The sequence below is a fragment of the Phoenix dactylifera genome, unplaced genomic scaffold, assembly GCF_009389715.1.
Source record: "Phoenix dactylifera cultivar Barhee BC4 unplaced genomic scaffold, palm_55x_up_171113_PBpolish2nd_filt_p 000007F, whole genome shotgun sequence".
In the NCBI taxonomy this organism is placed as follows: domain Eukaryota; kingdom Viridiplantae; phylum Streptophyta; class Magnoliopsida; order Arecales; family Arecaceae; genus Phoenix; species Phoenix dactylifera.
The window spans coordinates 4,381,230-4,394,654 of NW_024067666.1; the positions used below are offsets into that span (position 1 = coordinate 4,381,230).

Genomic DNA, 13,425 nt, shown 5'->3' on the forward strand with positions numbered 1-13,425 from the left:
AAGTCGGGAAATTAGTACCGAGTTCATACGCAGTCGGACTCGGACCAACCTCCTGGGGAGTTCGGGTTTCCCGGGCACATCCGATGCTCGTGAGAGCAAATCTAACGGCTCTCATTCCCTTTCAACTAATCATACCCCTATTTTGACACGGCATTGGTATTATTTCATCATCAATCGTCATAACGCAAAACCTACTTAGTAAAAACGGGCGTAACTATAGAGAGCTCTCGGGCTACAGGCCTATGCGCCCCCGCCGAGTCGTGCCTAAGAAACCCCGCCGAGTCGTTACTCGTCACTCTCTCCTTACAACCCCCCACCCCCCCCCCCCCCGGCTTCCCGCAGCATTGTCGCTCTCGTGCGATCGGGAGAAAAAGACGAGATAGAATAAGAGCGAGCGATCGGGAGTAGGAGACGAGAGAGAATAAGAGCGAGATAGGTAGGACGAAGGGAGAAGTTCGAAACATGCCGGGCTACGGAGACCCCAAGTCCGAGGTAACTTGGCTTTCCATCTCTTGCTCTCTATTCCCCTTGGAGATTTGGTAAAGATACGTTATTTTCACCTGGAATTCGTTCATATATTTGTGTTGCTAGAACCAATGTTGGATTAAAACGATTTCTTGCTGGCAAGCGTGACTTTTCTTTTAAGTATTTTGTGGATTTAGTCGTCTTAAGAGTTTGGGATTTGTGTTGGTTTTGATACGGGTTAGGGTTTCTACTTTGTTTAATAGGAGCAGCCGGTTTCTTGGATGGAAAGATCAGTTTATTTTTCTGCAAGAATTAATTATGCTTTTGATGGATTGAATCGATAGAAGGGTAGCCTTAGGGTTATCTTTGGATTTTTTTTTTCTTCTTTTTTCTTTTCTTTGTTAGTAGAGATTATTGTGCGCTCGATCAAAGAGTATTATAAACTTTTCTCTCTCTGTTACGTTGTTCGAGTCTAATAAGTTGTAGATATATTGGACCAGATCCATAAGAATACTCGGGGCATTAAATTTTCCCTCAGAGATTCCTCTAAAGGTCCAGGGTCTTTTACGGTCTAATGCATCTTTTAGCTTTTGTTGGACTTCTATTCCTTTTGATTTTCACTGACAATCTTCAGGTAATTCCTGAGCGATTCTCAGGAATATGAAAGAGATTCTTCGAAAAGCAGAGACAGAGAGAGAGATATGGGAAGGGAGAAGGGTAGAGGACGAGAACGAGAAAGAGAACGTGATGAGGAAAGGGAGAGGGATGGGGAACGAGACAGGGACATGTATAGGGAACGAGACAGGGAAAGGGACAGAGACCATCATCACAGGGACCATAGGGAGCGAAGTGAAAGGAGAGAGCATAGCCGCAGGAAATCTGATGATCGTGGCCATCACCATACCCAAGATCATGAAAGGTACATAGATTGCATCTTTTATGCATCAAATTATAAATTTATATTTTTGCATACATAGTGATAATAGTTTGGGCTGCCAATAATTCATGTGGCAGTCATAACTATTTTATTTATGCATTTTAGTTGCTCATCAACAATGTGTTTAGTTAAAGATGTTAAAGAATGACTCGATACCACTGTACTATATAGTCTGATCATATTTTGTATGTGAATTTATTGATTCTTGAGATTTTTGTCTCCAACTCGCGTAATATGGTTATTCTTTGTTGTTAATTGGTTTACCATACATGGGTATTGTATTGCTACAAGTTTATGTTCTGTTATGTAAAGCCTACATGATATGATGCACAAGACTTTCTTAAATATAGCCATATAGGCATGTTACGTATCAATATCTCAGGGTATGCATGATCCAGTGGGTTATTCTTTTCCTAAAAATCTTGTTTCCAGTCCTTCATTGTCAGTTTTATAGCTTGTTTCTAACGACTGTCTTATTATTGGATGCTGCTCACCTTATTTAATGCTACAATTATATTAATTCTCTCTATGCTCATTTCAGGTATAGGGATTATGATAGAGACAGAGATGAGTATCATAGCCATAGGTCTCGATCATGGTCAAGGGGTAGATCTCATCATAGATCACAGTCGAGGGGTAGATCTGGTCATAGATCAAGGTCTCGTTCGCGCTCAAGATCAAAGAGGTAAATAACAAATAACCAACAGGCTTATGCACATGATTTATGTTAAAGAAGGTTTCAAAGACATGTTTTTGGTCTTGCTTCCTGGCATGAGATTGCCTGTGTTTTCTGTCTTATATGTTCAGATAACTATGTTGAAGAAACACTTTTAATTAGCAAGGAAAAGAAGTGTTATTTATAGGCAAATCTATCATGTAAGGACTGGTTCTGTTATGGGATTCTTATATTATATTATTTGCAATTTATTTGGACATTATATTTTTTAGGATCTCTCATATGATGTCCAACCAAGCACTTATGATTTAAAGAATATATTGTGTGATGCAATGTTAGTATTATTCCATTGCAGCATTGTGCTGTTGTATGATATTCTTGTTCATGACTTTTCAATCTTTCATATAATCTGTGAGCGAGCACTTAACTTCTATCTTAAAGACCACATGGGTCTGTGTAGTGCAGTGTTAGAGCTATTCCATTGTGGTGTTCTCCTGTAGTATAGAAATCCTGTGATATACATTTGAATTTTTATTTCAAGTCCATATGTGTCTTTATGAGTTTGCCTATTTTCTGTATGTGCACAAATATTGTGAAGACCTACTCATTCATCCTTGATGCAAGGTTCAAAGGATATCTTTGTTTTCTTTTTACACAGTCCATGCGCTCTTATGGGTTTTTTAACAAACATGATCTGTAGTCAATAACATTTGCAAATTGGGAAATGTTGATGCTTAAGCTACTGAAAAGGAACCTCAAATTTGGTAGCATGGGATGATTCTGATGAAGGAAGCAGGAAGTTACTTGAAGACATCTAAGTTGATGATGGGAGGATTATCCTAGAATTAAACCATTGCAGCTTTTGAAAGCCTGTGCCTAGACTAGGCTTGCTAATCCAGGGGTTAGGACAGGGCCAAGGTGTAGGCCTTGGGGGGTGGGTGAGGGGACTGTAATAGGAGGAGAAGGAAAGAGGAATAGGGTGTGCAAGAGGAGGAGATAATTGGAAGAAAGCAGAGGAAAAGAGGTGATCAATAGGAGTGTGAGGTGGGCTGTAGGCTCGAGAATAGTTGGATGTGAGGGTGGAGTTTGGTGGTTAGGGGCAGGGATGAAGGGGTAAGCAAAGAAGAGAAGAGTTAAAGAGGAACGAGGGGAAGAAGAGACAAAGAGATGTGGAGAGGGGAAAGGAGCAGAATAAGGAGACTAATTCAATGCGTATAAGGTAAAGGGATAATCTGAAAAGTTGGTTCAAATAAGAGGAGTTCACGTTTGGCAATATGATAAATTAGAATATTCTATATTTTTATCAAGATTCTTCAATGTCAATATCCCTTAAATCTCAGGATAAACCATAGTGATGCTATGTAATTATCACTAATATGATAAGTTCATAGAATAAGACATATGACAGTACTAGCATGATAGAGGGCTAGCAGGGATGATAAGGCAGTATTGAGCTTTAAAAGAGATAATGCAAGCACACAAGCATATTTAGGACAAGAAATTAAATGCAGTTCCTTTGAACTTGTGAGAAAGGTGAATTTTGGGGGTTTTGAACCATTTCTTGACTATATAATAGTCATTGCCTGAACATAAGGTATTGCTTAATGCTTATAGTCACTTAATGCTTGGGTAGCTTGTCTTTTGCTAGAGAACATGAAAGTCTCTGATTATGAAAGTACTATCATTTCCAAGAGGCATCTTTTATTGTTGTATTAAGCAGTCGGTGATAGTTTCTTCTGTTTATGTGCAAAAATTTAACTTTATAATGGAATCTCATTGAATCTTGTCTAACCAGCTTGAAAATTGTTAAAGCAAAAGATAGCATGTTTACTTTCCTACCCTTCTTTTTTCTTTTTAACTTTTTATTACTGTTACTATTTCTCACCAACCACTCTTTAGCTGGTTGCCTTGCTTGTACATATGGGAGACTTTTATTGTCTTCTGCCTTGTTCTGAATCATCAGTTTGGCATCTCTGGCTGTCAGGTGAATCTGTGCTGGAGCCACCACCATAGAGCTTTCTAAAATTCTAGACTTGCAATTTGAATTACCACCTGGCTTAGCACAAGCCCCTATCATATTACTTTCATCTCAGCCTGTGGGACATGGTCACTGTAAAATGAATATGTGCCGCTGCATGATACACCTTTTTTATGAATTACTTAGCTCCATCTTGTTGATGCAGTCAGGGTGCTTGCAACCATAAAAAAGGTCTTTTGGTTGGATAGGTAGCAAGGTTCGCCGTCTTGGTCCCTGTTCATATATTGGTGCTACACTAGCATTATGTCGGTACGGTGTGTGGTCTTTTCGGCATATCTAATGTCGGTATGCCATCCGTACCAAGTTCCGGTACCGAACCGGTACAGTATGGTACACGCCTCGTGCGGTCCAGTTCGGGCTGGTACGGCGAACCATGATAGGTAGGGAAGGCTTAAGTCAAAGCATTATATGAATCGGAAATTTGCTCTCTTCAAGGAGAAGCCAGATCAATGAAACTAAAACTGCTGAGTCACAACCTGTTGCTTATGGATGTAGTTTATTGGCTAGTTTCTGAACCTAGTTTTGTGACCTTATCCTTCTTTATGGCTCATTCTTTTTGCTTCATGGAGCATTATTATCATATAGTTGGCTATTTATCTAATCTAGCTGTTATGGATCTGCTAATTCATAATATTTATTCTTTCTTTTGAAATGCAGCAAACGTATTAGCGGTTTTGACATTCCACCTGCAACTACTATGATACCTGGTGCAGTTGTTGCAGGTACGTACGGCCACCAAGGAAATCACATATTGGTGTCTGTACTGTTTCTTTATTTGTGTTTAATTAGGAAAAATAATATTGAGATGCATGTTCTACTTGGGTAAGCACTAGTTGTATTAATATCCATTTTAATGGCTCTCCATTTTAATTAAAACTGCTAGACTTGGATGTGAAGTTATGTTTTCTATTTTTCACCTTTAGATTTTATATGAAAGCTGAGTACGGTTTTGTTGTTCTTTTTTTTTGGTGGCTGTTTGTTTATTTTTTGCATGTAAGTTGTTGTAAGAAGGCAATGTTGGGTCACTTGTCCCACCATGCTGACTACTGTAGCATTTTTTTGGAATCAATGCACTGGTTTGATGGTTCTGTTCACCTTCAATCGGCAACTATTCAGTTTTGGTATTCTTACAATTTTTTCCTCCAGCATGTATATACGTTCTAGATGATAAATTGGACAGGGCCAGGTTGTATCTATTTTACTGATGACATATGAACATGAAGTTGTTCATACCTTTCTGCTGCTTGCTATGATAGGCTTATGTATTGTGTTTTGTTTTAATTTTATTGGTTTTACAGGTCAGATGACTGGGGCCACAAATGCTGGGGCCACAAATGCCAGTATGGGGATGTTTCCAATCATGTTTCCATCAACAGCTGGACAGGTTTGTTCGTTCTTTTATTTTTTTGTTGCATATGAATATATTATTTAAGTATTCATATATTTATGACTGTATTCATGCCGTTGTGAGCTCTCTCTTTGATGCCTTATCAGGCAATGACACGGCAGGTTTAATGATTGACTAAATTGTGATAATTTAACATGATCATTATATTGTCTGATCTGAAATTATTTTTGTTATCTCTAGGCAACTCGACATGCTCGGCGTGTTTATGTTGGAGGCCTTTCTGCTACTGCTAATGAGCAGGTTTGCCCACTTGAATCGCACATGTTTCTTGCGTAATTCATCAGTTATCTCATCTTTATGTTTTCTGTTGTTATCCATGTAAAAGCTTTTGCATTTTGCATGAGTATTCACTATCCTCTGAAGGATATGCTTTTTGCATTGATTTATCATTCCTCTAGGCCATAGAAGACATTTTGTCACCAGGCTCCTTTTTGTAGCTAATCACATGTCCATGCAAGACATGTGCTAGTACGTTACTGTAGAGTAGAAACAATCTTAAAGGAGATGGAGGTTTAAGGTTTTTTATTATTTTATTATTTTTATATTATACATATGAAAATCTTGGTCAGTGATTTATGAAAATCTTGATCAATGTTTTCTTTATAAAATCTGATCAATTGGTGAGCTGTGTTAGGGTTTCTTTGTCATTTCCCAAGAAAGGCTCCTTTTGTCTTTAAAAATAAAACACTTAGAGAAAAAAGGGGTTCTTTCGTCATGCTTTATAAAATTGCTTCTTATATAAGGAAATGTAAAGAAGTAGCTTTTAAAAGAAGAGGAAAACTATCTTCTAATTTATGCTTTTATGAAGCATGCTCTGTTTCTGTAGAAATAATGTGTGTGGCTTGTGTAGCAGATATATTACGGGTGCAAATGTATTGGGTACATTCAAACTAAATTTAGTCATCATGAACTTAACCTACACCTGAAATATGATATTTCGGATTGTGTTAAAACCAAGGGATGCCGTACCGGTCGCCTACCGTATCGGTACGGTACTGGTTCAGCATGTTCGGTACCGAGAGAACCCAGCAGGAGCCGGGGAAGAAGAAGAGAAGGAGAGAGCGAGCAGAGGAAGGAGGGAGAAGGAGAGGCCTCCGCCAGCCCCCCGCGGCCCGAAACTTATTGTTCTACATGGATAATGTTGTGAACATGGCAAAGTGATGAAGTGGACAGTTTAGTACATGGGCAACTTTACAACTTTAGCAATTTTATGGAGATTTACTCAATATGGTTAGATTGCAAATAACTCCTCTTTATTTTTCAGTCAATCAATGTAGAGTGTTAGGGTCCTGTTGTTCTATTTCTGATTTGTTATATGTAAACAAAACACTCTTAAGTCTTAAGCAATGTTTTTAAACTTAATTTAGTTTAACCTGGGCAAGTTAGTTTAGTTTTGGTAGGTCTCAACCAATAAAAAGAATTATAATACAAAACTATTAAAACTAAAGAAAAATATGACGAGTTAACAATATAATTTGGGATCACTTGATAGTATTTAGTATTGTTTTGGACCTTTAGGCGAATGATGTTAGTGATTTTGTGTTGAAACATTAGAATAGGTAAAATTTTCAAAAAAAAAAGATTATTAACAAATTATGTCTTGCACCAATTTAGAGTTTAATATATTATTTCCTTGTTTGATAAGAATTTAAACATAATCATCTAAATGTTTATGATTTTTTTTTTTTAATTTGAGGATCGATATTCTAAATTGTGGTCCATGCTGCTACATATGTACGTGGTCCATGCTCATTGGACCACTTGAAGTCCCCATAGATGGTGGAGCCTTATGGTGGCCCACTAGTTGCCCACATATATTTAGGCAGCAAACGTCTGAGATGCAGATGCATATAGATTGTGATTATGATGGGTCGTTGTTTGGTTTGTTTTACTTGCTTAGAAGAAGATTGATTTTCGATTATACTTTTGAAGATTAGTAGCTTAAATACCATATGTTTATTTATTAGGTTGGTAGCCTAAAGTTAGATTTTGTTCATACATCTTTGGTGCTTATATTCTGACTATTCATTGGATTGGATTGCTTAAGCACTGTCGACACATGGATGTTGTCTTTTTAGGTCAATATCATACTCTACTTAAATAAGATCTCAAAAAACATGAAGAGGGTACTCAGAATCTCGTTTATTTCACTATTTTAATCTATTGCTTTATATGGATATTTTCTAAACTGCCAATCCTATATGTGCTACTATTTGCGCTGCATACTGCATGTGGGCTACGCAATACTACAATCACCCGCATATCCTGATGGCATTTTGGAAACTTGCTGAGGATGACCATGCCTATGTCAAAAAGTTTAGATTTACTTAAATTTCTTCAGAAATTTTCTTGAACTTTGTAAAGTTTGTTTGTGGGTATGATTGATTCCTAAAGGATCCGTTTTGTGGGTATAGGTTATTGAAAATGTTCAGGTGTCCTCTTGCGTCGTATTCAATGATAATCTAAACTTTGTATCTTTCGAACTATTTCTTTCTGTTTGAAAGTCTCAACACCGCCCGTTTTTCATTTTTTCCCCTAATTCTCTCCTAAGATTTTGCAAGCATTTTTTTATTATTTTTTTATATTGTACCTCTAAAGTTTCATTGAGTTACAATGCCCTTATTTAAGGGCTTATTTAATTTACACCTTTACATATTTAGCAATAAGCAAGCATCTATCACACATCTTTTAAATGTGTCAGTTATATGTATGCTCTAAAGGGGTGGTTCTTAGTTCTTCTTGGATTATAGATACGACAATTTGGCATTGCATTTTGGTGGTGCATTATCACTGTCCTTTTCAAGTTCTTTCTATTCTTTACTTTTCCTCTTCACTTTAAAATTTTTACACTTTTATCCTTCGAGATTCCCAGCTACCTGTCTAACCCATCAATTGATCCACAAATTTGAACCCCTGTACTCTTATCCCTTCTCATTATTCAAAATATAACCAGATGTTTGAATTTCTGTGAATACAGAGCAAACATGAAATTTCTCTCTTCATTAAAACCCTTGATGACCAAATCAGACTTTATCTCCTAATTTTTTTGATCAAGTTTACCTCCGATATAATTATGCAACAATATCCCCACTTATAGCACAGTTGAGACAATTTTTTCTTAGGTTATATTTCCAGAAAAATAAATTTTGTTCTTATTATCCTGCACATGGAAGCTAAAGGTCATATTTCATACCTTGTTATACAATTTAACTACTGAAGCTTCATCCATTTGATCATTCTTCATCAGCCGTATAACCAGGTCCCTAACCAAATGTCGACCACTAATGAGTTAATGCGAATTTTCTCACTTGAAAAACAAAAGAGAGAGAGTCAATGCTGAATTTTCACATAGTGCAACCTTGGGCAAGTGGAGAATTTGCCATATCCTGGAAGACTGGATGGTGGGGTGGGATGTCTCTATCTTATATTTTTTGCAGTTTAAGCTAATGGAGCTGGAATGCAACCATCCAAGGTTTCTTTAGGTGAAGAAGTAAATTCCAAACAAATTCCTTGCAGATGCAATGTGCTTATTCTGGAAACTTGCACGGGAAAGAGATTGCCCAAAGGCATTTAGGAGGCAAGCTGAGTGGGAACAGGTCCAGTATATAAGATTTAAGGATGGGCTTCTAGGGATGTCATGATTGTAATCATCATGTTTTGTCCTTAATACTTGTCGTTAGTTTGTAGATTCTTGTTTGCTAAGCATTCCTATTGAGTGCTTACCTTTGATGTTATTATATGCTTAATTGGTTATTGAGAAGATTACCATATAAATATTTTCTGGTGATGAGTGTCAAAGGCAATGACTTTCATGAACAACCTTAATAGAACTCAAGGTTACTATCTATGAGGATATATATTATATTCTTATGGGTGCATTATTTGTCTTCCCGTTCTCTCTCTGGATGGTCCTCTACTGTCAACTTTGTGCTCTATGCTCTAGGATTGCACCTTGAACCATTTCTTTATTTTGAAGAACATGCTACTATCGCATATCATTTATCCGATATTACATTATTTTGCCTGACTTTTTTTAAAACTTGCTTGCAGTCAGTTGGTGCCTTTTTTAATCAAGTTATGGCTGCAATTGGAGGAAACACTGCTGGGCCAGGTTTCTCTTCACGTATCCAAACTTTTCATTGTTTTCTTTCCATTAAAATGACAGTTTACTGATTTGGTGCCATTATTTTTTTGAAGGTGATGCTGTTGTTAATGTGTATATAAATCATGAGAAGATGTTTGCTTTTGTTGAAATGAGGTCAGTGGAAGAGGCAAGCAATGCGATGGCCTTGGATGGCATCATATTTGAGGTTTGGGTCTTCTCTAGCAGAGCCATTTTAGTTATATGTTGTGTGTGCATGAGTTACTTAAAATTGTTAAGATGCTGCTAACCTCTTTGCACCTGATATTGCACATATCCAGGGGGCACCTGTGAAAGTGAGAAGGCCAACTGATTACAACCCTGCTCTTGCTGCTACACTTGGCCCAAGCCAACCCAACCCCAATCTTAATCTCGCTGCAGCTGGGCTTACACCAGGTTCTGCTGGTGTGCTTGATGGTCCTGATCGTATTTTTGTGGGTGGGATTCCACAATTTTTTACAGAAGAAAAGCTACGAGAGTTGCTCGAGATGTTTGGACCTCTTCGAGGTTTTAGTCTCGTTAAGGACAGGGAAACTGGTAATTCAAAAGGCTATGCCTTCTGTGTTTACCAGGACCCCGCGGTCACAGACATTGCATGTGCAGCGCTAAATGGCATCAAAATGGGAGATAAAACCTTTACTGTTAGACGTGCAAACCAAAGTGTAGCCCAGGCTAGGCCGGAGCAAGAAAATGTGTTACTACAGGGACAACAGCAGGTGCCGTTGCAGGTAATATGCAGTTACATCATTCTATTTCTGTTCAATTGGCAAAACGTCGGATCCTGTGTAATTGATAATTTAAGCTTTGTCTTGTTTTCTTTTCTAAGTGGTGTTTCTAGTGTGGTTAACTTGTTATGACAGTGCGCTCATGCATCAGTGTCTCGTGGGCTCACTTTGGTGTCATTTAAAATTTGTATTGACTATTATTATTATGTTTGCTTCCCATTTTGAAATCCCTGTTCATGCATGTGATTAGGTTTAAGAATGTTCGACATTCAAAAATTGTTCGTAGTGACTGCTGTAACTGTGGATGCTGGTTTTCTGAGTGTCGAGTGAAGTGGCTCAAGGATCCTTAGTCCAAGCAAATACATCTTTGAAAAGTTCAAAAAGAATCTCATTTCTAGAATTTCAGACTTCTATCAGCATCTTAGGTGACCTCAGAAGATTTAACTATCATAAGGCAGCAAGATTTTCTTTGGGTGTGCATATTTGCATGCTTGCTTGCTTCTATTTCCAGCTCTTTCTAGAATCTTTAATACGTCTCTAACTTGCTCTGAACTTCTTGAATGGATTGAAATTTTTATTATCTTTCATATAATTTTTGTCAACCTTCTTAATGAGTGACAATTGATATTTGGCAGACATTACTGGTTTTCATTTTTAATGTATATATTTTTTTTTCAGAAGCTTGCGTACCAAATGGTGCCCCTTCCAACCAAGGTGGTATGCTTAACACAGGCTGTTAGTCCAGACGAACTTGAAAATGATGAAGAATATGTAGATATTGTGGAAGATATGAGAAGTGAAGGAGAGAAATATGGTATAACAACTGCTCTGATGACTGAGCCATCTTTTGTCTCACATTGTACATTTATTAGTTTGTCAAGTTTGTTTGTCTCTTTTTTGTTTTGTTTTACATCCTTTTGTTGAACCTTGTGCTATTGAGAATCTGGCTTAACTCACTGAAGATACCATAGTTGCCCTCTCTTTTTTGTACTTAAGATGGTATTTTGTGTACTTGGATATTTGAAGACATCTGAAGAGGTGATGCTTTTGCAGGTAAACTGGTAAACGTCATCATTCCTCGACCAGGTCCTGGTGGAGAACCATCTCCTGGAGTTGGAAAGGTCAGTTTATATTAAAAAAAGAGAAATCGATGATTAGTACCAGTGTTGTTATATTATGAAATACTCTGCTGGGAATATTGCTGGCTTACTTTTCATGGTTGCAGGCTTGAAAATTAAAACCTTTTCTAGATACCCTTTGTTTTATATTGAATCTGGAATGAGTTTGGGTTTTAAATGTTCTGCTTCAATCCATGAACCTTTACTGTTCCAAAATGCGCCCGAGTTATTTGAGGCATAATGTGAACATTACATGCTATTTTTGACTCTCACCCTGAATTTATTCCGGCTCAGATATGTTCTACATCAATCCTATGTCATGGGATCATTGTGGTTTAACCATCTAATTTTACTCAGGAATTATTGTTTGTGGGGAGTTCTTACTAATTATACTCTAAGGTTTTATTGTGATTATTCAATCATTGTTTAATGCCGCTAATCAATGCTTTCACTGTTTGTTCTATCTTTTCCAGGTATTCTTGGAATATGCAGACACAGAAGGATCTTCGAAAGCCAGGCAGGGGATGCATGGAAGGAAATTCGGGGGGAAAGAAGTTGTTGCTATCTATTACCCAGAGGGCAAGTTTGCCCAAGGAGAATACGATGACTAATTGCTCGTTTCTCTTGAATTCTTTTTCCGTAGCACCTTAATTCACTGCCCATCTGAGATGGTGATGAGGGTTTTCCGGAGGCTCTGGTGCAATTGGAGTTGTACAATATTAGTTTAATTTATGTATGAAGGAAATATGCGTTTTTGGCACCCTATACTGTTAGGATAACTCACATGACACAGAAGCATGTCAAAATATTCTGATATGTTCCAAAAGTAAGGGTTCATATGAGTAGTGCATTGGTATTGATCCTTCAGGAAGTAGTACAGGTCTATCCTCGCAAGTTGATTTGAGTGTTGGGATTGGATGCTATGAATGTAGTCGGGTTTAGCAGAGGATGCAGCAAAGACAGACCTCCGTAGAGAGGGGGATGAAGTGGGGAACTGAACGGATGATATTTGCTAATGATTTGGAAGCAAGTACAAAAAAAAAAAAAAAGCTGGGGCTTCTGTTCATCCGCAGGCAGGTTACGAATCTTAACCCGAGTCTGGCTCAACTTAAATCCTACCTTATTACCTTTTATACCTTTGGCTTGAATATTTCTGCGACTGGTCACAATGGACCTCCAGTTATGGACCATTATAACGGCTATTAATTGCATTGAGAATAATATTCTCAATTTTTAATATTAAAAAAAATATTATAATGGTTATTCTAACTGCATTATAATGAGAATTGATGGATGATAACGGAAAAATAACACCATTATCTTTCCATTAATTTTTTTATTAATAAAATTATGATTTTAGAAAATACAAGGTAGCTGCTATTTATGTTAAATAAAGTTTTATAATATTATATAAATGATATAATAGGAGGTGGTCGGAGCTATCCTAACGGTCATTGTAATGGTTATAACATCGTTATTTAAAATATATATTTTTAGTCGGAATAGAGCCTAGGTGATTGGTCGGGCCGAATCAAAATTTTAGGAAAACAGAGTCTCGTAGGCATCAGCAGAGATTAGAGCATTAAGCTTTGGAGGAATATAATCTCCTGCGCTCCAACAGATGTCCTCATCCGGCGCTGCTGCAGTCGAGAAATCAGCAGGAAGATATATATGGGGCTCGTTTGGTTCGCGGGAAGTATTTTCCCTTCTAGGAATATGATTCCTGGGAATCAGATTCCTAGGAAGAGAATACCTAGGAAAGCACTTTTGGCATGTTTGGTTAACCATGGGAAAGTGACAAATTTCCAAAGTGCTTATGTTTGGTTGACCATCCACTTTCCTAGGAAAGTTATGTATAATTCCTATTATGCCCTTAATAAAAATTAGGTCTTTAATGCCTCTTTAATGCTTCTTTAA

The 13,425-nt window shown here is 37.4% G+C and overlaps 1 protein-coding gene across 4 annotated transcripts; it reads left to right on the plus strand.

Annotated features, from left to right (window-relative positions):
- The first annotated feature begins 306 nt into the window (after positions 1–306).
- LOC103704550 (splicing factor U2af large subunit B-like) lies at positions 307–12,379 on the plus strand. 4 transcript variants are annotated; one of them, XM_008787895.4, is made up of 12 exons: positions 307–492; positions 1,100–1,384; positions 1,944–2,087; positions 4,774–4,838; positions 5,415–5,500; positions 5,705–5,764; positions 9,575–9,635; positions 9,722–9,834; positions 9,947–10,393; positions 11,069–11,204; positions 11,444–11,511; positions 11,982–12,379. In XM_008787895.4, the coding sequence occupies exons 2-12, from the start codon at positions 1,167–1,169 to the stop codon at positions 12,117–12,119; spliced, it is 1,536 nt and encodes a 511-aa protein (XP_008786117.1). In that variant the 5' UTR covers positions 307–492; positions 1,100–1,166; the 3' UTR covers positions 12,120–12,379. The 4 variants fall into 4 exon arrangements, with proteins under 4 accessions (XP_008786117.1, XP_008786116.1, XP_026659428.1 ...); XM_008787894.4 differs by having other exon boundaries at positions 318–492; positions 1,122–1,384; XM_026803627.2 differs by having other exon boundaries at positions 323–492; positions 1,112–1,384.
- The last annotated feature ends 1,046 nt before the right edge of the window (positions 12,380–13,425 follow it).

Excerpts from the sequence above, each read along its gene's own strand:
- LOC103704550 (XM_008787894.4), top strand. The coding sequence starts at position 463 with ATGCCGGGCTACGGAGACCCCAAGTCCGAG. Across the intron at positions 1,385-1,943 it reads CATACCCAAGATCATGAAAG|GTATAGGGATTATGATAGAG; the intron begins GTACATAGATTG and ends TGCTCATTTCAG. Across the intron at positions 5,501-5,704 it reads TTCCATCAACAGCTGGACAG|GCAACTCGACATGCTCGGCG; the intron begins GTTTGTTCGTTC and ends TGTTATCTCTAG.